General features: G+C 53.7%; 1 protein-coding gene across 9 annotated transcripts in view; it reads left to right on the forward strand.

Annotated features, from left to right (window-relative positions):
• The first annotated feature begins 707 nt into the window (after positions 1 to 707).
• The window catches only part of CSMD2 (CUB and Sushi multiple domains 2), a 618,865-nt gene continuing 592,357 nt past the window's right edge, over positions 708 to 27,215 (forward strand). For 5 of the 9 annotated variants that reach the window (XM_051832045.2, XM_051832046.2, XM_051832047.2 and 2 more), the window contains exon 1: positions 708 to 1,194. In XM_051832045.2, the coding sequence (XP_051688005.2) occupies positions 1,002 to 1,194 (193 nt within the window). In that variant the 5' untranslated portion in view covers positions 708 to 1,001. The remainder of the gene's footprint in view (positions 1,195 to 27,215) is intronic. The other 4 variants (XM_051832052.2, XM_051832051.2, XM_051832048.2 and 1 more) reach the window with 2 other exon arrangements.

A 27,215-nucleotide genomic window follows, 5' to 3' on the forward strand; every position in this document is an offset into this window, starting at 1 on the left:
GGGCTGTCGGCAGCGGTTACCGGGGAGAGGTGTGGAGCGGCTCACGCCATTGGGAGAAACTCGTCTCGTCTGAGGCCGAGGTGGGGAGGAGGAGGAGGAGGAAGGGTCGGGTTATTGGAATGGGAGGATAAATTGTACAAGTAACTCTGGCCCCGTCCATCCACCAACCTCACTCCCCCCTCTTTTCCCCCTTCCCCGCAAGGCACTCCCTCTTCGGTGCCGGGACCGCACGGGTGGAAGAACAGGTTACCCCCCAACACACACTGCACCCCCTCCCCCCAGTTCTTAACCCGGCCTCTGTTTACGTACACGGCGCCCCCCGCCCCCCGTGTGGGATGGACCGTGTGGGTAGAGGGCCGTGGCGGAAGGGGCGCGTCAGCATCGCCCCCCGGCCCCAGCTTGCAAGTTCAAAGCCACCACCCAAGAGCATCAGCTCTCCAGAGCCAGGACTTGGGCAGCCGGGTCCTGCTTGGGTTACCTTTGCCCATTTCCGAACGCGGAAGAGGCGTGTGTGCGCGCGCGGGAGGTGTGTTCATGCGGGATCTTATAAATGAGAACGGCTGGACCGAACTTAAAAAGAAAACTGGTCAATTGTAAAACAAACAGGAATAAACAGCCCTTTGGACGCGTTCTGTGGTTTATCTGGAGGTGGAGGTGGCGCTGACGAGGAGCCCCCACCCCCCCAATATTCTTCCCTGGGCTGAGCCTCCACCCCCAGCGCTGGAGCGGCGGGGAAGCGGCTCCGGAGTGATTAATCCGGGGATAATTCACCCCCCGCCCCCCGGCGCGAACCCCGCGAAGCGGGATTGGAGCGAGTCATTTCCGAGAGCGCAGCGCGCCTCTCCCCGGCCGGGCGGACACTTGGTTCATTCCAGCCGCAGAAGCTCAGGGCTCCCGCGTACCGGGATTTTTTCCGAGCAGAAAAAAGCTCCAGAGCTCCCCTGACCTCCTTTCTCCTCGGCGGCGAGCGGAGCCTCTCCCTCGGCGCTGCCGGCCGCGCCATGCCGCGCTCGCGGGCACGGGAGCTGGGGCGCTGCGGCTGCCCCGCGGGGAGGGCTCGCGGCGAAGCCGGGATCTCGGCGCTCGTACCGGGCGCGAGGAGCCGCTGGGGCCGCCCGCCGCCGCCGCCGCTGTCGCCGCCGCCGCTGCTGCTGCTGCTGGGCTGGGGGCTGCTCAGCGCCTCGGCCGCCGCGGGTAAGTCCTGCCACGCCGGGGAGCCGGCGGCCGCCGCGCGCCGCGCCCCAGCCCGGAGCCCACCCCTCGCCACCCGGGTCGCGGTCCGGGTCCCTCCCCCGCCCCCACCTCTGCCTTCACCTCCCACCCTCGCCCCTTTCGGCCCCCCAGTCCTCCGCCCCACCCTCCACCACGTCCTCACCTCCGCCCTCACCCTCGCCGCTACCCCCAGCCCCAGCCGCAACTTGGCCAGATCCGGCTGGCGTGGGGGCCTGAGAGACAGACATCCCCGCCCCGGGTTGCGGGGTGCCTGGACCCGGGCTCCAGTTTCTCCAGCCTCCCAGCCCCCAGGGTACCAGGGCTTCTCCCGGATAAACTTTCCCGGAGCCCTACTCCCCCCGCTCCCGATTCCGCCTGGCACGCGGGTCCTGGGGCTGGAGGAGAGCCGCGCGCGCCCCCTCCCCATTTCCGCGTTGGCAGGGTCTGCCCTTCCCCGCCCCCGCCCATGTTCTCGGTCGGAAGCTCCAGCTAGCCCCCGCCGGAGCCGCCCGGAGCCTGCGGCCGCCCCCCCACCCCACCCCGCACTCGGACCTAGGAAGTGGAGGGTGGGGGTGTCCAGGTGGACGCGCTTCCCGGGCAGGGGGTCCCGCGCCTTCACTGCCAGAGGACTAAGGTGGGGGCTGGGGGTGTCCTATGGCGGGGAGGCGGGGGCGGGGACTATGCCCGGGGCGGGGGAGGGAGTGTCGCCGCCAGGCCGCGCGCCGCCACGTTCCCCTCGGCTCCCACTCCGCGCCAAAGTGCCCTTTCCCGCGCCCTGCTGCAGCCGAGCGAGCGCCCGGGCTGCGGCAGCGGCGGCGCAGGCGGCGGGACCCGCTCCCCGGGACCGCGGCCGGGAGGGAGGCAGACCCGGCGGGCGCCGAGAGTCCCGGAACTTCGGCGGGTGCGCGTGGCTGCAGTTAGCAGCTCGCAGGGGGCGGCACGCGGATCTTCCAGGGAACCCTGTCCCCTATGGACGCCACTGGCCTCGACTGGCCCCCTCCCTAATCTCCTACTGCACGCCGCCGAAGCACAGCTCCAGCCGCCACCTGCTAAGTTCCTTGTGCTCGGTGGGGACGGGTCCAGACGCCGACGCCTGGAGCCGCATTTTTCTTGAGCCCGCAGGCTGACCCAAACCCGAAACACCTGCTGCCCAGGCCTGAACTCGACACACCTGCAGCCCGGAGCCATGCCTGTTAGTGTCGATTTTTTATTTTTATGTTTGTAAGCTATGGATTGGACCTCCAAAGGCCTGGCCTCGGCCACCCCAACACCCTGGGGCCCCCTACTGCTGACCCGGTACGCGCCCATGAGTGGGGAGCGCGAGCGCCCAAGGCGGCTTCCAGCATCTTGGAAGCTTACACCCGCAGGCGGCGTCGCCCACCCCTTAGCCGCCGGATGTTGGGGCTCTTGGTCTGGAAGGGCGCCTGCAGCCAACCCTGGCTCGCTCTCCTCCCTACTTGACCGGACTTTGTCGGCTTCTCCTAAGAGTCATAGCCGCCGACACCCAGAGAGGGGCGCCCGCGGCGCGCGCGCCTGGGAGCTCTGGCCTGGCGCACACCCACACCCACCCTGAGGCCGTTCACACCGGCGCCGCCGGTCACCCAGACTTGCCACAGCGGCGGGTGCCGGCCAGGCCTCTCGGAGGACACTTGTCGGTGCGAGACCCCCGCTGTGACGTAGCCAACTGGAGAATTGCTCTGGGTCTGAACCGTTTTTTCTGGCTGGGTTTGTCCCTGCCCCTGGGGCATGCCATGTCGCTGGGGAAATAAAAAGGCCGACCCAGACCCAGGGGAGCTTGCGCGCTGCTCCTCCGTGATGGATTCCTGCCTCGCCGAGATGCGTGTAACTCGGAGGGCTTGGGTCAGCAGAGAAGTTGGGGGTGGTGGCTGCGGTAGGCAGACCCTGCTCTGCCTTCCGGAGCTCCCAGTGCCTTTCCTCTCAAACCCTGCCTGCCCCGAGCTGCCTCATTTGGCCTTTACCGGGGCGGCAGTAATTTGCAAATGGACTTGGTGACCGAAGATCCCAGGACCCGGCCCGCTCCAGGGGGAAGCACTTAGGTTTTGTGTTCCCTGCAGGCTGTTGACTTTCAAAGATGCTTAGGACTGAACCGGCGCCCTTTCTTGGTTCAGTGATCACTGGATACAGAGAAGATAAGGATTTGAAAAGGGGACCCCTCCTCATCTACCTCTCCTTTCTTCCCTCACCCCCTTCCCAGGTGCCCCTGCCTCACTGCCATCCTCAGCCTCCTTAGGGACCCCTGCCAGTCACCTCCTCTCCTCGCAGTCCCTCGGTCACTCTCCCTTCTTCGAATACCTTTCCCTTTGGCCTATAAACAGGTGCATCTGTAATGGGAAACAAGCCCAGTCCTGTCTTTGTTTTTCACAATCAGTCCCATCTACACCACCAGGCACCCACTGAGGTCTGACCTCTGTCCCCAGGACTCCGCTGGAACATGCTAGGAGGGACCCATGATGCCCACCTGAATTGCCAGACCCACTATACTCTCTCCGGCAGGTCTTCCTTTACCTCTCTGTGGCTTCAGGCACTTTGGGCCCCTTCTTTCTCTATTTCTCTTCCTTGGGCTTCTAGAGTGCCATGTTTTGCTGAGTTTTCTCCTGCCTCTGGGTGTTCCCAGTCTCTGATGTTAGCATTCACTTCCTAAAGTCTGGTTTCTTGTTCGATTCCCCTTTTGCCACTCCCTAGGTGAGCTCACCATGCCCACGACATCCACCATCACACCCTGAAGCTTCCAGACGGATCTGTCCTGCCAAGACATCTCTCGTGATGTATGTCTTTTGGCTTCCTAGTCCATGGAGACTCTGGGTCGAGACAGCCCATATATCCCTACATGGTTCCCTTCCAAAGCAAACTCATTTGCTTCTCTCCCATGCTCCCTGTGTAGCCTGCTGGCACCTGTCGCCCCCCAGTTACCCACCCTGGAAACCTTAGATCACCCTCAGCTCCTTTCTGATCTGGGGCCATCAGGTTTGTCAGTTTTATGCCTGCAGTGTAGCAATTCTCACACCTGGCTACTTTTCTCTGGAGCAAGGCTTTCTGAGCATGGAAACAGTGTAATGCTCCCATGCCCCTTAATAAGTAATGAAGAATAAACACAACATTAAACTCACAACACTTACAACACTCGGATTTTTTCCCTATGCTATCTACTTCATGGCTTACAAAACATCAAATACTCCGTTATTATTATTATTTTTTTAATTCCTCCTGCTTTGCTTTATGACCCGAGTGCCTGCCTTTAGCCTGCCTCTTGCAGACGGGAGCGTGGACTGCACCCAGCATTCTGTCATGGCAGTTTGGGTTGCGTGAAAAGTGCACATCAGCCTTATGGGCTGCGGATGTCATGAGCTTCCTGAAGGCAGAAACAGTGCTTGCTTTGGGTGTCCACTTTGGGTAGCGTAGAATTGGTACTTGAGAGATGTCTGAAATCAGCAAATGATTTTTTATGATTGTTTTTTCAGACGGTCCTCCAGGGACTGATGAGGCTAAATCATGAGTTCTAGGGGTCAAGGCTACCAGCTGGTTTGCAGAGGTAGTGAGATGACAAAGCCACCTGGACCTCAGTTGCTTCTCTTACCACCCCCCAAAAGTAAACATCACAGGTTGGTGAACCAGCTCCCTAGATTCTAGAACCAGTGCAGCAACAGGTCCTTGGCATCCCTCCCTCCTCTCCTCCCCTTCCCCAGTGCACCAAGGAAAGACACTTAACTGCTTAGTCACCAATGTGTGTATGGATTTGAATTTCCATTTGCAATCGAGCTGTGGATTTATGCTGTATAAAAAAGCTGACTACAGTACAGCAAACAGGGCTGGTCAGATCTCGGGCTGGTGAGTGTGTGGCTTTGCTGAAGGTGAGGCCAGCTTCGACTGCAACGGGACCCGTGGACCAGGTTGCAGGGCCTTGCGTTTGTCCAGAAGAGTCCAGCAGGTGGCTTCAGCAGCCTGGCCTTGACTCCTGGTCCCCGGCCTGCCTGCTTCAGCCTCACTGTCACACCAGCAGCGCAAAGAAATCTCAGTGCTCAGAGGACCCAGATGTCCTCAGACCTCTCAAAGGCTCAGGTTCCCCACCTGCAGACGGCACCAGAAATCCCTGTGGGACAGGAAGGAGTAGAGATCAGAGATGCAACAGGCCAGTGCTGTTCCTGCCTCAGCCAGTGTGAGCATTCAGTGGAAGCTGGGGCCAGGAAGTCCCTGTGCCTTCACCACATCCTTCCCCGCCCCTGGGGCTCAGAAAGCTGTCTGGGCATCTAGGGGGGTCAAGGCAATAGCTGAAGCTCACTGATGGCTCACCAGCTCTGTCTGTGGCACTCGCGTGTGTTAAGTTGTTCCTAACCCATGAGGCCGGCGCTGCTCTCATCCCCATTTTACATGTGGAGGAGCAGGTGCAGAGAGTTCACGGAAGTCTTCCACACAGGAAGTGAATGTCCAAGCTGGGCTTTGCACCTCGGTGTCCCTGACTCCAGATCCCTTGCTGGTAACCTCACTGCTCTTCAGCTTAGACTCGGCTGGTGCCACACTCTCGAGCCTCCTGTCCAAGCTGACCTCCCTGGCCTCCCCCGGGCCACTAGGTAGCACCCATCCGTTAAGCTCTGCTGCTTTTGGCATTTGATGGATGCCTGGGCCCCACAATTCCATCATCAAGCAGCCATCATCCATCGGTCTCCACTATCAGCTCCCTGGGGCTGACTGCAAAGTCATCATGGCTTCCTAGCCCCAAAGCCCATGTGGATGGGGCTCTGCTCTTATAGGACTTACTGGGAGTTCTTGCTCAATGAGTCCTGTAAAGGAGTGTAAGCCCAGCTCACAGTGCACGGTAGAGGCTACGGGGCCATTGGGACAGATTATCTGGAGCCCAGGGCTGTCTTTCCCTCACACCATCTTCTTGGACGTCCCAAAGTAGTTGGGGGCTGGGGGGAGGGGGGAGAGGCAGGAGGAAGGGGGCAGTTCCAAGTAGGAGGCAGCCCTGGAGCCACCTGCATGGCGATTGTAGCTCTCCTCCATCAGTGCTGGTTACCATTCAGTTCTCACAGCTGCCCAGGTGTTGTAACATCAGAGATTAAACAAATTGGCTACAGTTATAGAGCGGATTGGTGAAGGAGGCAGGGTTGAGTCTCAGGGCTGCCTGACTGTAGGGCCAGATCCAATGGTGGCGTTCAATTCTCAGGTACATTAGATGCTGTTACTACAGCTACATTCAGCTTACTTTCTGCAGCAACCCCTTAGGCTTGTCAGGGAAGCAATGCATGCCCCGTACCACTGTAAGGTGCCACTCTGAGCACCCAGGAGAGTCTTGCCTTTGCTGCTCCCCCTGGAGCCCTGCTCTTCAACCCTGGGGCCAGCGCTCCTCTTCTGCAGGGATAGAGAGGAAGGACTCTCCTGCTCCCCCTCAGGCTTGGAGAACGCCACTGTGCTGCCCTCCCTGGCTTTCTCTCCTGGTGAGATCCGGCCTCCCCCCCCCCCCACCTGCCACACCATCTGAGGGGTTTGTCAACAACAGGGGAACATACAGGTGAATGCGCAGATGAGGATTATTTTAGAATCTCTCTAGGGTTCCCTACTTTTAAATCAAACTGATTCTCCCTTTGACCCAGAGAAAGCAGAGCAGTGGGGTATGTAGCGCGAGAGTTTCTCAGCATGACAATGATGGTGAGGTTCTTAGGGCTCTTTCCTTACTCTGGTGAGTTTCCAGAAGAAAGAAAACTGATTTTCTGGGTGGACCATGCATCTTTTTTTTCTGCCTTTCAAGTGGAGACTCTGTATCTTCTCTCTCACCTGAAGAACACTCAGTTTTTACATCTGTAGGGGAAGGGGAGACCCGTTTCCTTCTCGGTAGCTTAGTGTAGCATGAAGGATGGCCCTGACCCCATACATTCACAGATGAGAACTTTGATCCAGCCCCCGGGGATGAGAGGGGAGGGGGTGGAGTGGAGCAGGCCAGGGAGGGAGGGTGAGCTTGGAGAGGTAAGAGGTGTAGAATGGTCTGAGGCCGAGGAGGAAGGAGTGAGTGGGGTGGAATCAAGAGCGGATCTTGAGGTTTAAGGGAATGTGATGGAAAGAATGATACAGGTGGCGGAGTGGAATGGGATAAGGTTGAGGCATGCGGTTAGGGATGGGCTTGAAAGGGCAGGATATGGCGGCTGCAGGGGGATGACCAGGGTTCGGGGAGGTGGGTGGAAGTGTGTTAGAATAGATTGGCACAGGATGGGGTACATGGACTTGAGATGGGTGGAATGGAGTGAGATGGAGCTGAGTAGGGACGTATGGCAATGTGTTGGGCTGGAGAACTGGGAGATGTGCTGGGGTTGTGTACTTGTAGCCGATGGGAAGTGGGCAAAGGTAGCAGAAGCAGCTTAACCCACTTTACATTTTTGTGGCATCTTCAGCTTCCTCTCCAGAACTCCTTGAACGTTGGTCTGTTTCTTTCCGCCTGAACTGGGAGATTTCCAGCCAATAGAAAGCCCCTACCAGCCCTTGCTCCCACGTGGCACAAATCCTCCAATACTGGAGGCTCCACTCTCCTGCTGCTAGAGCTCATCTCTGCAGGGAGAAGCTGGGCACCCATGTGGCCTCCACCAGGCACCCTAGCAGAGAAACATGCCCGGCACCAGCCAGGAGCACCAGGGTAGCTCGTGTGGAATCCAACATTAGAGAACAGTGCCGAGCTTCCCTCGGACTCCTGCGTGGCTGCACCCATAGACAGCGAAGCCCTTGCTGGAGAGGTCTTCACCTCCATGCCCCCCTAATTCTGCAGAGTCTCCCCCACTGGGATCTTCCTTTTACTTTTTACTTATTTATTTCTGTGTCAGAAAACTTTATACTAAGTGTGACTCCCAGGGGCTGGCGGTCCTATCCTTGTTATAAGGGACTTTCATGATGCAGAAAATAATGTCAGTCTCCCTAAATTAGTGCCAGCACCAAATAACCCTGAGAAATGCATTTGAGACTCTCCTGTGTGGTCTGGAACAGAAAACAAGGGCTCCTATCGCAGCACAAAGTCGCCTCCCTCCCTGCCAACGACTCATCTACTCTCAATTAAGGGCAGTTGTCATCCAGAAACCTCAAAACGTGATGTGTCCATCCTCAGGTTTTCCCAGGGAAAGTGGAGTAAGTTCTGTTACTAAGCAGCTACATCTGTGTATTGATTGAGAGTAAGTGAGTGTGATGGTTGTAACTTTTAAGGCAGAAAGCAGAGACTTTGAAATGGAGACCGTTTGAGATACAGGTATCTGAAAGGAGACTGCGCAGGCATTCTGTGCGTAATGATTGATGGCCTGCCCCAAGACGAGCCAGTGTGGCAGCTCCTACTCAGGCCCCATCAGGTTCCACTTCCGGTGGCTGCCCGACTCCCACTCCTCCCCTGCACCAGCCTTTAGCTCGCTTCCCACCCACTCACCATTCCAGAGGGCAGGGGTGGAGGGTGAGGGGAAGCGCCAGGAAGGAGTGGGGCTGGGCGATGGTGTGTGGGTGTCTGGCACAGTACTTGGCAGAAAGCTGGAGGTGAAAGTTTAATGGTTTATTTTCAGTGTGTGTTGAGGCGTTCCTCGTGTGGGAAACAGCCCTCTGCACGATGGCATCCCTTCCTCCTGGGGACCTCAGCGCTCCTGCCCTTCTGGCTCTCGTCACGTGTGCAGGCCCGGGGGGTTGACCCCCAGCACAGGGGCCAGGAGGAAGGTGCCATTCTGTTCAGGAATCAGGAAGCCCAGGTCACGCCCCTGACAACCTGGTGACCATGATTGAATCATTTCAGCTTCCAGGGCCTCTGCTTCTTGATCTGTAAAATGGGAACAATAATATTCACCTTGTCTGGGTAACCGTGGCCTTGGAAACTGTTTAATCCACAAAACATAAAGGACACAGAGTCACTAGAACAGGCCTGGAGAGGTGACTTCTGCCAAGCCCTGCCCTGTGGGAGTCAGGCCGGCTGCACTTCCCCCAGGTGGGGAGCTCCCTGCCTCTGCCCGCAGCTGCCTGGCTGTACTCTAGGGACCGGGGTGGTGGCAGAAGGAGGGCCCCTGCCGTGGCTGTGTGGTTGCTCCTGAGAACTGGATAAGGAGGAACCGTGCCACTCCCATTCTCGGCTTATCAGACATCCTGGCCACCACCTCCCTCCTGCACCCCCAGCCCTGGGCCAGGGCACTATGGGCTCAGTCTGGGCCCAGTGGCTGCTTGGGATTTCCTAAGAGCCATCCAGGGGATAGGATCTGATTTTAGACCTTTGTCTTTAGCAGAATGGAAATTCCTTACATTCCTCTTTTAAAATATTTATTTATTTATTTGAAAGGCAGAGTTAGAGAGAGAGAGAGACAGAGAGATGGGGTTGGGGGGAGAGTGAGTGAGCTTCCATCTGCTGGTTCACTCCTCAGAAGGCTACCATGACCAGGACTGGGCCAGGCTGACGCCAGGAGCCAGGAGCTTCTTCCGGGTCTCAGGGTGGCAGAGGCCCAAACACCTGGGCCATCTTCTACTGCTTTCCCAGGCCATCAGCAAGACAGGAAGTGGAGCAGCCAGGACATATTCTAGGACCACTGGGACTCGTGTGGAAAGAGGAAAACGTTCCCGGGGTGGTTTTTCTGAGTCACACGGGAGGCACTGGTGCCCCTTCCCTCCTTCCTTCCTCCCTTCCTCCCTTCCTCCTTCCCTCCCTTCCTTCTTTCCTTTCTCTCTCTCTCTCTCTTTCTCTCTCTCTCTTTCTTAAGATTTATTTCATTTATTTGAAAGATAGATTTACAGAGAGAGGTTGAGCCAGAGAGAGAGAGAGAGAGAGGTTTTCCATCTGCTGGTTCACTTCCTGATTGTCCACAATGACTGGAGCTGTGCCGATCCAAGGCCAGGAGCCAGGAGCTTCTTCTAGGTCTCCCATGTGGGTGCACGGGCCCAAGAACTAGGGCCATCCTCTACTGCTTTCCCAGGCTATAACAGAGAGCTGGATTGGGAGTGGAGCAGCCGGAACTTGAACCGGCGCCCATATGGGATGCTGGCACTGCAGACCAGGGCGTTAACCTGCTACACCACCGCACCGGCCCCAGGTGCGGCTTTCTGTTTTCTGCTGCTCCCTGTCACTCCCACACCAGTCTCAGGTGGATAACACAAGTGCCTCTGCCTTCAGTCCACAGGGCTCTAAGGTGCTTTCCTGTGCAGGACCCTCTTTATTCAAAATGTTTCCTTGCCTTTATGCCCACACTCAAGGCTGCTGTTGCTTTCCCCCAATAGACACCCATTTTGAGATATCTGATCTATGGCTTGAAGGGTGCATGCAGCCTTATAGAACATGGAGGGCTGCGCACATGTGTGTATATGCACTTTTAGTTTCCACAAATGCTGTGGAGCTATGCATTCATCTGGTTTCTTTATGTAGTCTGCATGTGTTTTAAAGATCTAGCCTTTAATCCTCCGCCTTGCGGCGCCGGCACACCGGGTTCTAGTCCCAGTCGGGGCGCCGGATTCTGTCCTGGTTGCCTCTCTTCCAGGCCAGCTCTCTGCTATGGCCCGGGAGTGCAGTGGAGGATGGCCCAAGTGCTTGGGCCCTGCACCCACATGGGAGACCAGGAGAAGCACCTGGCTCCTGGCTTCAGATCAGCACGATGCACCGGCCATAGCGCGCCGGCCGTGGCGGCCATTGGAGGGTGAACCAACAGCAAAAAGGAAGACCTTTCTCTCTATCTCTCTCTCTCACTGTCCACTCTGCCTGTCAAAAAAAAAAAAAAAAAAAAAAAAAAAAAAAAAGATCTAGCCTTACTCCTTAGATAGATCTAATGTGTTGTCTCCAACTGCTGTGTTACATTCTGAGTTACATGTCCATTTACAAACACACACACACATCATGGAGAAAGACACCTGGCTCTCCTGCAGCTCCTACCCAGAGTGCACTAAGTTCTGAAGGACATCCTTGGACCTGCCGCCTTGGGGCTCGGTGTGAGACTAACTCTGGACGGTACACATGGGGAATTGGGACCCCTGACTTAGTATGTGGATTTTCTGCTTTCTGCCAGTGCATTTTCCAGTCCCATTTTCTGTGTTCCTGTGTCCTCACCGATACCTGACATCATCTACCTTTCTAGTTTTGCCATTCTTGTGAGTTTAATGCAACATTTCTTTGTTTTAATTTGCATTTCTGCTATTACAACTAAGGTTGGATATCTTACTTGTTTGCTATCTGTTTGGTCTTCTCTCTGTGAATTAGCTCTTCCTATTCTTTGTCCATGTTTACATTAGATTCCTCTTAATAGGTGTGCATATAGAAATTCCTTTTATATTTCGGATACTGCCCAATATTAATTTTAGAGGCTAGCAATGTCTTCCATTGCACAGAAATGCTTTGTTTTGATGTGGGCAGCTCCATTGGTGTTGTGGGGCAGGGGGCAGAAGTTGAGACATTTGAGGTCTCTGAGGAGCTAGGGGGCAGGGCAGGCTCCCAGGCCCCCTACCTACCGCCCCCCAGGCCTTCTCTCCTGCAAGATCTGCTCTGTGAATGGAGGGCTTTGCAGAGAGCCACAGCCTTCCTGTCCATACTGGCTCCCAGCTCTACAGGTTCAGTGCAGGTGCCAAGCTGACACCCGGGCTCACCTTCTGGTGCACGCGCATCCAGGCTCTGCCTGCACCTGTCAGCTCACTCCCCTCACCCTGCCCCATCCGTGATTTTCAGCTCCAGCACTGGCAGCACCAGGGCTGTGTCCAGAGGCTGTAGCACTGAAGAGGTGGTCGCTGGGGGCCCCAATGTGCCTTGATGAGTTGGATAGCCCACAGAGGAGCCTGGGAAAGCCAGAGTCCTGTGGACCTGGCATTAGCAATCCTAAAATGCTTGGCTCTGCAGGAAAGAGGCCCGTTGGTGAGGCTTGGTCTGAAGCGCGTGGGGCTCCCGAACCACCAGGTCCGTCCTCCAGCCCCGGATTTGTTAGGTGGGAAATCAGGACACTCAGGGGAATCTTATCCTCAACTTCCTCCGTGTACTGACTTCCATTACTGTAGATTTAACACTCACTGAGGAGCAGGCACTAAGCACCGCCATGCCATTTTCCAGGGGCCTGCTGGTGGGAGGCAGCTGGCATTTTGGGACTGAGGCATGCTGGGCAGCTAGGACACAGTCAGCTGGGGAGGGAGGCTGAGGGGAGACTGGGGTGGCAGCTTGGGAGGGTGGGGCTGAGGTCTCCAGGTTCAAAGTTTGATTTTGCTCTAGGCTGCAGCAGAACCCAGGCCCCAGAGGAGGAAGCCACCAAGGTGGGGGTGGGGCAGGCAGCCAGCCAGGTGGGAAGAGTCTGTAGTCCCAGTGAGGAGCCAATGGCTCATCAGGGAAACTGAGGCACGTGGCCAGTTATACAAACAAGGAAGCTAAGGCGGGAAGTACAGAAACACTGGGAGGCACCGTGTTTGGTGCATAATTAGTTTATCAACTCATTCACCCATTCTTGGGTTTCATTCATTCCTCAAGTTTTAGGTGACAAGACAGGAACTTTTAAATGAGCACCCTTGGGGAGAAGGGTTTGTTTAATGAACAGAGGAGTTTGGGAAACCCTAGACTCTTGGTTTCCAGTGAGTGGTCCAAGCCCTAGCCATGAGCTTTATAGAAAAACAAGCTTACTCCCACCTATGGAATCAACCACTCATCTATCTATCTATCTATCTGTCTATCTTATTTATGTGAAAGGCAGAGTTATAGAGAGGGAGACACACACACAGAGGGAGAGAGAGATAGAAAGATATTCCACCCCTGGTTCATTCTCCAAATGGTCGCTACAGGTTAGTAAAGGCTGAAGCCAGGAGCCTTGAACTTCATCCAGATCTCCTATGTGGGTGCAGGGCCCAAGCACTTGGCCATCTTCCGCTGCTTTCCCAGGCCCATTAGCAGGGAGCTGGATCAGAAGTGGAGCAGCTGGGTCTTGAACCAATCCTGATATTTTAACAAGGCCCCTGGGGATTCTGAGATGCCCCAGATGACGCATCCTCTGAGCACAAGCTTTGGGCCAGTAAAGCCAACGGGTGGCAAGTCTCAGCGCAAGTCCATTGTGGGCCTCAGTTGTTGCGTTCATCAGATGGGGCCAATGTCCTGACCCCGCAGCCATGCCTGCAGAGTGCCTGGCTCACCACGCATGTTCCCACGCCTTGGTCGCATCAGGCTCCTGCCCCACTAAGGCAGGGCTTTGCCTTCTGGTTCATAGCTGCGTCCCCAACACCTGGGACAGTGCTGGCAGCCTGGGAGACTCTGAATAATGAGGTGGAGGAATGCTCCCCAGCTGGCTGCCAGGTGAGAGGGAGCTCCTGGGAGCTGCTTTCTGGAGGTGCACAGACACAGAGAGCTTTTCCTGTCCAGTTGTGGCAGGTGTCCCAAGACAAAGGACTGCTGAGAGGCCAGCCCAGGGTGTGACAGAAGCAGCGAGATGTCTGCTTTATGTCAGCCTGTGCTTCAGGAAGATTCGCTTAGTGCTGAAGGCCTTGGTTTGCAAGACACAATGACAAATGGGATGGGAGATGTTAGCCATTGACACCTTAGTAACAATGAGCTCATGGGGCTGGCACTGTGGCATAGTGGGTAAAGCTACTGCCTGCAGTGCTGGCATCCCATGTGGGCACAGGTTCGAGTTCTGGCTGCTCCACTTCTGATCTAGCTCTCTGCTATGGCCTGGGAAGGCAGTAGAAGATGGCCTAAGTCCTTGGGCCCATACACGTGTGTGGGAGACCCAGAAGAAGGTCCTGGCTCTTGGCTTCAGATCAGCACAGCTCCAGCCATTGCGGCCATTTGGGGAGTGAACCAGCAGATGGAAGACCTCTCTCTCTCTCTCTCTCTGCCTCTCTGCCTCTCTGTAACTCTGCCTTTAAATTAATAATAAATAATTAAATAAATCTCTTTTTTTAAAGAATGAACTAATTGGTCCAGAAAGAGTAGGGTCAGACAGAGTGGTCAAAAGGTAGACGTGGTTGATCTGGACCCAGGCAGTGTCTCTGGGTCTGAGAAATGAATCCGACCCAACTGACTCAGTGCACCTGTTCCCTTATGTGCACCCCTTGTGGGCCCCTCTGTTCCAGCTCAGACCCTTGTGTGTCCTGCCCCTGCCTCTTGACCCACCTGGGGCCACTCTTGTCTCTGGAGCAGCCTCGCTCACTTGACTCTCCTGGACAACCCTGTCCCCTGCTTCACAGAAAAGTGGACACTCAATAAAACACTGCGTGGACTCTGCTGCAGGGTTTGTGTAGGCCAGTGCTGAGGTCCCCGTTCCCTGGCTGCCTCGGGGGCCTCACTCCTGTCCCTGACATCCTTGCCCTGTTCCTCTGGCCCTCTCTCCCCTCTGCTTTGTCCTCATGAGCCCATGCACAGGCCCAGCTTGCCTCCAAAACACCCTGAACCACTGCTTCCTTCCCCGGCCATGTTAGCTGAGAGTGTGTCTGCAAAGTCAGCTCTCAGCACCTGTCATCTGCCTCCCACCCCCACCCCGCTCCACGCTAGGGAGGTTCCCTAGCTTCTAGACCTTCCACAGTCTGGCCACAACCTGCCCCTGGACCTTCCTCCAACTGTCTCCTCGCCTCCCCTCTTTGGCGTCTGACACTGCCGCCCACTCCTCCCCTGCCTGAAAACTGGCCTGAATGCTGATGGTTCCAGTCTCTATTGCTCCTTCCCGTCCCTCCTCTGAGTTTCACAGTGGTGCTGTCCAAATGCTCCCGAACTCCGGGCCTGCCTACCACACGATGTTCCACGGGCCATCACTCTGCGTGCCATAGGCAGAGCTCTTCTTCTGCGCCTCTCTTGCACTCCCAGCAAGTGTGGTCTCCCTAAGTCTCCCCCCACCCCCGATTCACTTTGGCAACTGTGTACCTTCCTGAGCTGGGAATCATTCTGGAATATTCCACCCCTAGCCAAATCCTGTGGCTTCTGCCTCCCAACTCTTTGCCAATCCTCCTTCTGCGTCCTTGTGGTTGCTGCTGTGGCTCAGAGCCCGTCTCTCTCCTCCTGGCCAGCAGAGCCCACACTCCTGCCTCTGCAGTGGCACCAGTGTGGTCTCTCAGGTCTCCTTTGGCTGCCACACATCAGTCAGAGAAACGTGGGGATGGAAGATGAGGAGCAAGACACGAGAGCCGAGAGGAAATGAGGAAGTGGCAGAGAACCTGAAGCTGTTGGGATGGGAGTGTCCTTGGCAGGTGTGAACACTGCTGGCCTTAGAGGTACCCCCCACCCCTGCCCCGCCGGTGGGGGCCAGGACAAGGAACAGGAGCCAGGACGTTGGGAAGACACCGGTTCTGTGATTAGCAACCAGGCACAGGCCTGACCCGCCTCAGCTCATGGGTCTTCTCTTGTATCCTTCTCTGACTCTGCACCCTGGAACCGAAAGCTGGGAGCACCTGCAGGATTTTACCTGGGACCGAGTGTCCAGGGCACACTCAGCACCCACTTCCCCGGCCAGCTCTGGACATGAGAAGGATGGGCTTGGTCTGCCCACCAGTTTCAGGTAGAACACGGGTTGTCTGGTGGGAGAAAGACACTGAGCTGCCTTCCGGACCCCTCTCCGGAGCTGGGTCAGAATAGAGGTTGCCCTGTCCTCTGCATCAGAGACTGCCTTGGGGACACTGTGTCCCCATGCTGGACATAGCCCAGCTCTGTGACGTGGTGGGGACCCTGCACTTGGAGGCACTCTTTCCAGCAGACTGCGTGTGTTAAAGGGTGTTGGGGTCTGACTTGTTGCAGAGACCTTTTGCTTTCCTAAGCTGGGTGGGGCTCTGTTCTTTGGCAATGGGAAAAGGCCTGTTCTTGGAACCTCATTCTTCTTCCTTTTATCTAAGACCGAGAAGCCCCCCAGCACCCCCCCCAGTGTACCCCCATTTCAGTTTCCCTTCAGATCAGCAGGCAGCCTTGCCAAGAGTTTAGGTTTCTCATTGTAGTCGAGCAGATGGGCCTGAGACCCCAGCAGCTCCTCCTTGTCAAGTCTCTGAGGTCCCTGATGGGCCAGGGAAGGGTCCTTATCACTCACAGTGGACAAAGGGCAGTGTGACCTCATGGATGAGGAAGCGTTCCAGCCCCAGGCAGACTCTTGGTGTTTATCTCGTCTGTGCATCTTGATTGCGGGTACATGCAGTTTCTGTGAAGCTCTTTGAAATCTCGGTAAACCCTCCTGACTGCCTTTGAAGAGCCAGCCGTAGGGGGCTGGGAACCTCAGGCGGGGAGCGTCGATCACGTCTCCTTGCTCCTGTGCACCCTCTCAAGTTTGGAATGGGGTGAGTGAAAAACACATGAGTCAATGGAGAAATCAAAATGCCAGCCTTGTTACGATAAGGCTGATTGGACAGTGTGGCTTCGGATTTGCAGCCTGATTGGCTTGCTGACACATCACTCTGAAGTTGGAGACATTGGTCAGCCCTCTCAGTAGCCAAGGGGACAACCTCAGGCTTCTGGAACTCACAGGGACAAGGACTGCAGGATGAGTTAGGGAGCTGCAAGGCAGGTGGGGGTTGAGCTAAACATGCCAGGTTTTTTGTTTCTTTTTTTCCACTCAAAATATTTGCATAAAAAGTCACTCCTTTTCCAGGATGGGGAGAGGGTGAGGGCTCAAGTGTGTGCCATTGGTATTTATTTCCTCTCTGGGACCTGGAGTGGGAATTCTGTCCTCTGTATGGAGGCAGGAGCTGGGTGAGAGTTCTCCCTAATGTTGCACAGTGGATCTGGGCCTGAGCAGGTGTGCACCACCTGCAGCTGAGGGTGGCTGGGGCAGGCAGGACCTGGCCCCCTGCATGGTAGAGGCCCCACCAACCCTGGGCTCGGCCACAGGTGCCAGGAAGCCTTGGGGGTTTCTCCAAGCCCTTCTGTAGACTGAGAGGAGGTGCGAGATGTTGACTGAGACATTGATCATCTGGCTCGCGTATCTTGGTGACATATTTCAATAAGAGAATAAATTGTTTATTTTTCTCTCCCCTTCACTGTCCCCTGGAAGAGTGGATGGAGGATGTGCCGCCTCCCTGTGAATTGTTAGGAAATGGGATCACTCTTTAAAATGCATCTACTCTGGAGTCAGACCCGATTCTCCTTGGTTAACTCCTTGATAGAAACTGATGTTGGAGGAGAGGTAGGCATCACACGTTTGCTTTGCAGATGATGGAGCAAAATTGAGTGGAAAATAGGAGGAGGCCCAAGGCCAGAGGAACCTGCTAGGGATGGCAGAGGAGCTTTGCGGCACGTGGCACAGCAGTGCCAAGATGCTTTCCTCCTGCCTCCCTCCTTCCCTTCTTCCATCCTTCCTTCTGTCCATGTAGCCAGCCTTCCATGTTCCCACTGAACCAAGTTGTACCAAGTTCCCACTCGGTGCCGGGTTCTGGAATATGAGCCAGTGAGTGACATGCCTGGTAGCTGTCCCTGGCACCTCTACCCTCCTCAGTTTCTCTTCCTCCCAATGGGCCACCTCTGGGGTGTTTCTTTCTTTTTTTTTTTTTTTAAGATTTATTTGTTTACATGAGAAGCAGATTTACAGAGAGAAAGGGAGAGAGACAGAGAGATCTTCCATCCACTGATTCACCCCCCAAATGGCCACAATGGCCGGAGGTGGGACAGTCTGAAGTCAGGAGCCCAGAGTTTCTAGGAGCCAGGAGCTTCTTCCGGTTCTCTCTTGTGGGTGCAGGGGCCCAAGCACTTGGCCATATTTTGTTGCTTTTCTATGCCATAGCAGAGAGCTGAATTGGAAGTGGAACAGCTGGGACTTGAGCCAGTGCCCATATGGGATTCCAGCACTGCAGACTGAGGCTTAACCTACTAGGCCACAGTGCTGGCCCCACCCCGGTGTTTCTCAGTCACAAAACACACTGGGCAAGCTCCCAGATGGGCTTGGGTGCAGGGTGCCTACCGTCCCCCAGGAAGTCCCAGGGCTCGAGTTCTGCTTTGTGAGGCCACCCCACCTCCCTTGCCCCAGTAAGGCCCTCCTTGTGCCCTTGCACCAGGTTTCTCATAGTCATTGTAACCGCCTGGCCTATCACGCATGCGTTCTCTTCTGCCACTGGGCTCCTCAAGTCAGGCCCAGGAGGCCAAGGATCTGCTCTGTGCTATCTCTGTGGTACCCAGCTCCCATCCTGCACCTGGCAGAAGCTCAGCACCTCCTTTGGGCCTTGTGAATGAACAAATGAATAACAAGACGATAGGAACCCAGAAGATGTGGCTGAGAGCTCCCAAGTGTGCGTGGGTGGGCGTTGGAGGGGGGACATAGAGAGGAGCGGCAGGTACCCTGGAAGGAGCTGCTACACCTTGGAGGGCTCACGATGGACAGGAATAGGCCAGGAGTCCCTTGTGTGCCCTGTGGCTGGACTGCAGGGAGAGCGGTTGAAGTGGGTGGCAGACAGAAGAGCAGGGAGAGTGGGGTGCTCACTGAGAAGGGAGTATGAGCCTGGACTCCTGGCCTGGCCCTGCACGGAAGCTGGAGCCACTGTTTGAGGAGGCAGCGAAGTCATCGCTTAGGATCTCAGAACGGTATTGGGTCCGAGAGTCAGAGAGAAAGACCCTGGTGTACATCCTGGCCCTGCCCGGCATCAGCCTGTGGAAAAGACATAATCCTTTCTCCAGGTCTTGGTCCCACCCACCTACCCCCCCCCCCCAAACCGTAATCCCACACTCAGAGTCTTTATAGTGACACAAGGGAAGATGCACATGAAGTGCTTGTCTGGGCCTGGCCTGGTACTTGGTCGTGGTTGCCAAGGTGACCGAGCCTGCTGAATCCAATGGCATCAGTGACACGGGAGAAAACTTGCTGTTTAAGCTCCTGGAGGGGTCGCAGGTGCTCTTGGTCCTTGCCTGGGAGGGGCTGTGCCTTTGCTCAGAAAGCCTGCACTCCAGGCTGCTACCTTCTCACAGGCCCCCAGAGGGTCGTGAGCCTTGCTGCCTCCAGGCCTTTGCACATGTCCCATGGCTCTGTTTTGCCTTCTTCATGAACCATGACTCCAGTGTCAGGTCTCAAAGCAGCCTTCCTGGACCCCCACTCCCAACCCCCAGTCTAGAACCTTCTTGGAGAATTGTGTTCCTTACCCTCTGATGGTTATCTCGGTAGAAGATTGTGCGTTGTTCAGAATCGTTCCTTTATTGTTATCCATCTCCCTCCCTAGACTACAGTCTTCAGGAGGGCAGGGCCTGTGTCTGGCTTTGCCTGTCGTCCTATATCTTGACCATGGCCAGTGCCTTGAAAACTAGTAGTTCCTTGGTGACCATGAAGAGTGACTCAGGGAAGATGGGTGTGACACACGATTGTGGTGACCTTGCCTTGTCCTGGTCCCTCCTGGAGATGGGAGGGACTGAGGGAGCCTCCGTAAACCTTCCAGCTGTAGCAGAGACACCAGGGGTTTTTTTTGTTGTTGTTACAATAACAACACCAACAATAAATAACAGGTACTCAGCGCTCCGGTCGCTATGCTAAGTACTCTTTAGACAGACATGACTTCATTGAATTGGAACATCATTGAGTAAGCAAGATGCCGAGATGTAGGTGTCATATGATCCAATTTTGCAAAGACCAACAATGCCAGCCTCTGCTATACACATCAGTGTGTATATGATGATATATAACTTTATGTTCCCATATGCTCTTTTATTTTTAAAGATTTATTTATTTATTTGAGAGGTAGGATTACAGAGAGGAAAGGAAAGACAGAAAGATCTGCCATCTGCTGGTTCACTCCCCAGATGGCTGCAACGGCTGGAGCTGAGCCGATCTGAAGCCAGGAGCCAGGAGCTTCTTCCAGGTCTCCCACATGGCTACAGGGGCCCAAGGACTTGGGCCATCTTCTACTGCTTTCCCAGACCATCAGCAGGGAGCTGGATTGGAAGTGGAGAAGCTGGGACTTGAACCAGTGACCATATGGGATGCCAGAGCTTCAGGTGGGAGGCTTAGCCTACTACGCCACAGTGCCGGGCCCTCCTATATGGTCTTATAGCAAGAATTAAGCAAAGATAAAGAGGCAAACAAGATTTTTCCTGTGAGTTGTCTAGGGTGCAGGTTAGCGTGATGTGGATAGTAAGGGCAGCAGTGAGGGGAGGAAGCCTAGTGTGAACAGGAAAAGTAAAAAGCAAAATTGCACTAAAATCCCAGTGCACACAAGGTCATACTTATGCATTCAGTGCACACAAGATCATACTTATGTATTCATACAAGATGGTGGATGTGTCTGTGTGCAAATCCATGCAGATCATTCCAGAAAGTACTGTATGCTGGCCAGCATGTAGTGTGATGAGCACTTTCATAAACTGCCTGCAGGAGCGTAAATTGTTCCAGACTTTCTGGAAAGCAACTTGGCAATGTGTTATCAACAACCTTTGGAATATTCATGTATTTGGACTCAGTATTCCATTTCAAAGAATTTACCCTCAAGAAATAACCAGAGGTGCAGGCAACAATTTATGGGTGAGATGCATACTATTATGTATAATAGAGGGAAAAATGGAAATCAACGAAGTAGCCAACCGTAAGAGAAAGGTGAAGCAAACTGTTACATCAAACAGTGACTGGAAGTCTCATGATGGTGCTGTGAATTGGAGTACTCTTATGGTGTCCATTTCACAGATAGAGGGAACAGAATCAGAGAGGTGAGGGAAGTTGGTCCAGTAACAGAACAAGTAAGTGCAGCAGAGTTTGATACATTTGCAAAGACATGAGAGAATCCCTACCTTACTGATAAGCTTGTGTTATGGCTTAATCAGACTTCCAAACTCACGGAGATGCTTAAACTCCAAAGTCATCAGTTGGTAGTGCTAGGAGGATGGAGGCTTGAGCCAATGATGGTGTTCAGGAGGTGGGCCTGCTGGAAGTTCCTTGGGTCTCCTGGCAGGTGGGCTTGGGAGGTGGTTCTTACAAAAGGGTTTGTTGCAAAAGCCAAGTTGGTCCTAGCCACTCTCTGCTTCCTGGCTTGCCATGTGATCCTCCTCCACGTACATCCTGCCCTTGCCATCCTGTGGCCTCACCAGACAGCCAAACTTGTGGGGGCTACACGCTCTTGGACTGTGAACCTCCAAAACTGTAAGCCGAAATCGACCTCCTTTCTCCATCAGTGTCAGATAGCTGTGTGGATGAAAAGCTGACGGATGCCCTGTATGGTCAAGGTAGAATTTGCTGTTCAACTGTGTCTCTTGCAAGACGTTTCTGTACAGTCCCAAACCTGTGCCCCAAACCCTCACAACCTTGACCTGGGGCCTGCTCCACCGTAGTTTTCAGAGAAATCCCCCCCCCCCAAGGCCATCAGAGTGACTTCACCTCCTTTTAAGTGAAATAATATGAAGAGCCTTGAGCCAGCACCTGGCACAGACATAGAATTCGTTCACTATTATAATTCATATGACAAGTTTTCCTTGGTTAGAGAATCAGTCAGGAAATAAGACTTCTTGCTTATCATTCTGAGTTCTCCTTCCTGAGTTGGCTTAGAAATTGTTCTTTCGATGGCAGCTTTTGGAGTGGGAAGAGCCAGATCTTTGGCATCAGAGCTGGTGTGAATTCTGTACTGACTGTCTGCAGCTGTGTGATTCTAGACAAACTACTTACCCTCTCTGAGCCTCAGCGTCTCCTCCTGAGCTTCCTTGCCCGATGCAGAGACTTGCAGTGAAGACAACATTGTGAAAGAGGAAGCACTTAAAATAGTCCCTGCGTTATAGCAGGTGTTTATTACGTGTTGGGTGGCTTTGCTTCCCAGTGGAAGAAGCATTCTTCAGTGGAAGGCTTGCTGAGTGGCACTGGATTGAGAGTAGTTGTAGGCCAAAGCCTGGGTGTTACCTGGGCTGGGGGCAGAGACACCATGGCTGGAACTTAACTCCAGACTGGCATTCAAAGTGAGAGGAGGGTCCGGGGAGCAGCTGGGTAACTGGGCTCAGGGTGCACTCTGGAGGTTACTAGTTTTGAGCCTGAATTTTTTTCTCTTGTGAAATATGAAGCTTGTTTCTCTTCTTGAGAGACATGAAACTTGGATAAAGACTTACTGGTTTTTTTTTTAAGATTTATTTATTTGAAAGAGTTACACACAGAAAGAAGGATAGTGAGAGCGAGAGGGAGAGGGAGAGAGAGAGAGAGAGGGAGAGGGAAAGAGAGAGAGAGAGAGAGAGAGAGAGGTCTTCCATCTGTTGGTTCATTCCCCAATTGGCTGCAATGGCTGGAGCTATGCTGATCCGAAAGCCAGGAGCTTCTTCCAGGTCTCCCATGCAGGTGCAGAGGCCCAAGAACTTGGGCCATTTTCCACTGCTTTCTCAGGCCATAGCAGAGAGCTGGATTGGAAGTGGAGCAGCCGGGACTCGAACCGGTGCCCATATGGGATGCTGGCACTGCAGGCAGTGGCTTTACCTGTTAAGCAACAGCGCCAGCCCCAAGACTTACTGTTGAGGTGTTCAGATACATCCTGGGTGAAAAGAGCTTAGTGGGCCTTTAGGAAAGTGCTAGTTTCAATCACTTTTGTTTTTCTTATAAAATCATATGACCTTGGCTGTTCCAGTCTCTTCATCTGCAGATGCACTGTCAGGTGCAGATCACGGGGTGGGGTGAAGTGATGCACTATTGAATGGTTGGTTAGATGGATGATGGATGGATGGATGGATAGGATGGATGGTTGGATAGGATGGTTAGTCAGTGATAGAAGAGTGGCTAGTGGATGTGATGGACAGCTGGACAGGATTGATAGATATTTGGGTTGGATGAATGGATGGCTGGACTGTTATATGTGGGGATGGATACATGCATGGATGACATAGTGGGAGATGTGGTTGATGAGTTGGTAATGGGGAAGAATGGATGGGATGGACAGACTGAGTGGATGGAATGAGTGAGTGGAGTGGTGAATGTGTAGATGGAAGGATTGTCTTGATAGAGGTTATAGGGATGAAATGGAGTGGCTGGGTGAAAGGATTGATGTTATGAACAATGAAGAGATTCATGGGATGGATAGATTTATGAATGTTTGGACAGATAAATGGATAAAAAAAGGACCAGTGAGTGGGTGAATGGACGGATGATTGAATAATGATTGACCAAGCTTTTTATAATTTATTACTCAAGTAAACCCACTTGGGGACTGACTGGCCAAAAGTGGTGATAAAAGCTGAACAGGAGAATACAATATCTCACCGTCTTAGAGGGACTGCTGGAGACGGGAAGCTGGGCTCCTCTGTATCATTTTCTTATCCAGTCCCGTGAACTCCAGAATGAAAACTCATGGCCCATCAGACCTGGAACAGCCACCGCAGACCACGTTCAGTGCTCTGTGCAGACCGACTGTGTCTGCTGAAGCACAGCACAGCCTTTAGGACGCAGACTTGCAAATACGGTAGTGCCACTCACGTGTGATACGCACAGCCGGCCACCTGTGGGTATGGTGCTTGGAAGCCAGTGAGACCCAGCCTTTAGGACGCAGACTTGCAAATACGGTAGTGCCACTCACGTATGATACGCACAGCCGGCCACCTGTAGGTATGCTGCTTGGAAGCCAGTGAGATCCAGCGGCTTAGTGCTTACAGCACACTCAGCCGGCTGGGAAGAACCACTGGGGAGCCGAAGCAGGTGACTCAGGAGCCCTGGCCTTGCTTACTGGGTGTGCCGTGTTTCCCTTTGCTAGGCGCACCATGGAGTTTGAATGCCACCGGTTCAGGGAAGCAGAGTTTGCAGTTTTCCTTTACCAAAGCAACCTGTGTGACTGAAGATAAGCACAGAGCAATCTCCTTGGTTCTCCGCCTGGGCCCGAATCCTCTGCAGGCTCCCGCTTCCCGGATGACCTGATTTCCCTGTCCTCCCTGCCAGCCCCACTTCTCTCCCGCTCACTCGCTTTCCCTTACGTTTAATTAGTTAAAACTTCCTTTTAATTACTCTAACAGGAATGCATGCCTGGGGCAAAAATTCAGACCTCATAGAAGAGCATCTGGTGACAAACAGCCCTTCTCTTTCTACCCGCCCTCGGCCCCATATATTAACAGGCTCCCCTGAATCCTTCCAGAAGACTCCACAGCGTGTAAGAACATTAGAATGTAACACAGTTTCTTTACGGTGCACAACAGAAACGGATCCTATTCTGTAATGTGTGTGTGTGTGTTTTGCTAGTCATGTCTTTCCTACATTTCTCTGGGGAGGCATTTATAATTCATCTCATTCTTCCTAGTGGCTACAAAATAGTCCATGAATTAGTCAATCAGCTACTAATTGCCTTGGCTTTTTTCAGTTTGGGGCTACCCCAAACCATGCCGTGACAAAATAGTTGTGCATATGTGTGTGCATGAGTGTGTGTGAGTGTGTGAAAGTGTGTGTTTATGGGTGTATGTTTATGAGGGTGTATGTGTGTGCACGAGTGATTTCAGCATGAGCAAATGTGCCTAGAGAATGCAGGGTGCATGCGTTTAGCTGATAAAATGCCAATCCCACTAATTTGAATGCTGCCAGTAGTGTTTGAGAGTTCTTGATTACTGCATGCTTCAAGTGATATCTTTATTTTTATATCTATTTATTGATTCAAGGATTTATTTTATTTATTTGAAAGGCTGAATGACACAGAGAGATCTTTTGTTCTTTGGTTCACTTCTCAAATGACCACAATGATCAAGGCTGAGCCAGGTCGAAGCCAGGAGCCTGGAATTCCATCTGGGTCTCCCACGCGGCTTCAGGGGCCTAAGCATTTGGACCATCTTCCCCTACTTTCCCAGGTGCATTAGAGGGAGCCGGATCAGAAGCAGAGCAGCTGGGACTTGAACTCGCACTTTGATGTGGATGCTGGTGTTGCAGGTGGCAGCCTAACGCACTATGTCCCAGTACTGGCCCCTGTCTTTATCTTTTTACAGTGTAGCTTCTACCTGTTTGTTTCTACATACAGTCAAACTTGCCAGTGTTTAGGATTTCCAGTTTTGTGTCCTACTCAGAGAAAGCTCTTTGTCACTTTACAATTCTGTAAAAGTTCACAAGGGCTGTGTCTTCATGCTGCCTTTGTGTTTCTAATCTACAACAGGGCAGCAAATGTTGCTAGGGTGATATCGTAATTACTTAATTGAAAATGAAAACGTGAAGTTTTCCCAGTTCTGAATTAACCCGAAGGGATCTTTGCAGCCTCTTTCTCCTGTGGGCCTGCAAGAGAGAAAGGAAACTCCCATTTGATGATTTCCCCTCTTCAGGCAATGGCTGTGATGAGCTGAGATGAAAAAGAGTTTGAAGTTTGAGGTTTGAGGGCAAAGTGTGTGGCTGTATTCAGGCAAGCCCATTTCTAAGGGGAGGGAGACACAGAACCGTGGCAGCTACGAGCACAAGGCAGTGTGTGGACGAGAGCGGGTTCCCCTTTCTGCCGGCTTCTTCACCGCACCTGCGCCCGGGCCTTCACCACACTGGGAAAACGCGGGGCCCTAGGAGAGGAGGACCGGGCATGGAAAATCACCACTCTTCTTCCTGCAGAACCCATACTAATGGCTGACAATGAGTGTGATCTTCATAGTTTCACAAGGCTTGCTTGGCAGTTACTGCCACAGCTCAGGTACTGAGCCCTTGACAAGCCACTGCACTGGCAGCCTAGTGGACCACTCCACAGGCAACTGCCAGTCTTGACTTTTCTTTGAAAAGATTCATTTCCTTGAAAGGCAGTTACAGAGAGAAAGGGAGGGAGGGAGGGAGGGAGGGAAAAAGAAGAGAAGAGAAGAGAAAAGAAGAGAAGAGAAGAGAAGAGAGAAGAGAAGAGAAGAGAAGAGAAGAGAAGAGAAGAGAAGAGAAGAGAAGAGAAGAGAAGAGAAGAGAAGAGAAGAGAGAAAAAAAAGAGAGAGAGAGAGAGAGAGAGAGAGAGAGGATATCTTTCATCTGCTGGTTTACTTCTCAAATGGCTACAATAGTTGGGGCTGGGCCAGCCTGAAGCTAGGAGCCTAGAACTCCATCCGGGTCTCCCATATGGGTACAGAGGCCCAAGTACTTGGGCCATCTTCTGCTGCTTTGTCAGGTGCTTTAGCAGCGTGTTGGGTTAGAAGTAGAGCAGCTGGGACTTGAACAGGCACTCACATGGGATGCTGGCATTGTAGGTGGTAGCTTCAAGTGGCCACAGCGCCACCCCTCCAGGTGGCATTTTAAAAAAAGGGAGAGAGGTGCTTGTAGAAGGTCCTAGACTGACAAGGGTAGAGCCGGGTCTTGTCCTTTGTCAGGTCTTGGGACCTCACTCAGGGACTGACATGGAGTGCCCAGCCAGCATTTATGGTTGAATGAATGAGCTTAAGAACTGAGCTGGTCCAGGTCCCACCGACAAACAGACCCAATCGGTTCTACAGTGTAGACATGTCCATAAGAGGAGTTTTATTATGGGAACTGGCTCATGAGAGTATGAAGCCTGAGAAGTGCGCCACCTGCCGTCTGTGAGCTGGAGATCCAGGATAGCTGATGGGGATTCTCTGGAAGTGTGAGGGGGAGGGGTGGGTGTGGGTGTGGGGAGCCTGGTGTAAGTGCCAGCATCTGAGGGCTCAACAACTAGGAGCTGTGATGCCCAATATGTGGGGGCAGGAGACTGTCCCTGTTCCAAGAAAGGGAGAGGGGATGAGAAGGAGTGGACTGGATGAAGCCCGCAGGGGTGAGTGTGCACCTGGTTGCTCAGGCTGCTGATTCAGAGGCTAGTGCCTTCTGAAGCAGACACACACACGTGTGCGCACACACATGCACACACACCAATGCTCTTTGACCAGCTGTGGGACATCCTGGACCCCGGTCAGGTTGGTTTATAAAATTAACCATGGCCAGAGCCCAGAGTAGGGAGCACATAGCTCTGTGTGGGGAGGGAGGGCAGCAGGGGATGTCCCAGTCGAGTCCTAATAGGAAGAGGAACATGGTCGCTAGCAGGTGGTGCTAAGTGGAGAGGGGGAGGGGAGGTCTCTGTGGCTTCCCAGGGCTCAGATGAATTCTGCAAGAGTGAAGGGAACGCCCACAGTCATACTATCTCCCAGCGAAGCCTGGGTTAGGCCTGTGTGTGTGGATGGGTGGGGAGGGAGTCTGTGGCTTCTACCTGCCCCCACTACTTCCCATGATTCCTAGTGGTAGGCAAACTCCATCAAGCTGGGTGCCTGG

The sequence above is a fragment of the Oryctolagus cuniculus genome, chromosome 7 (genome assembly GCF_964237555.1).
Source record: "Oryctolagus cuniculus chromosome 7, mOryCun1.1, whole genome shotgun sequence".
Lineage (NCBI taxonomy): Eukaryota > Metazoa > Chordata > Mammalia > Lagomorpha > Leporidae > Oryctolagus > Oryctolagus cuniculus.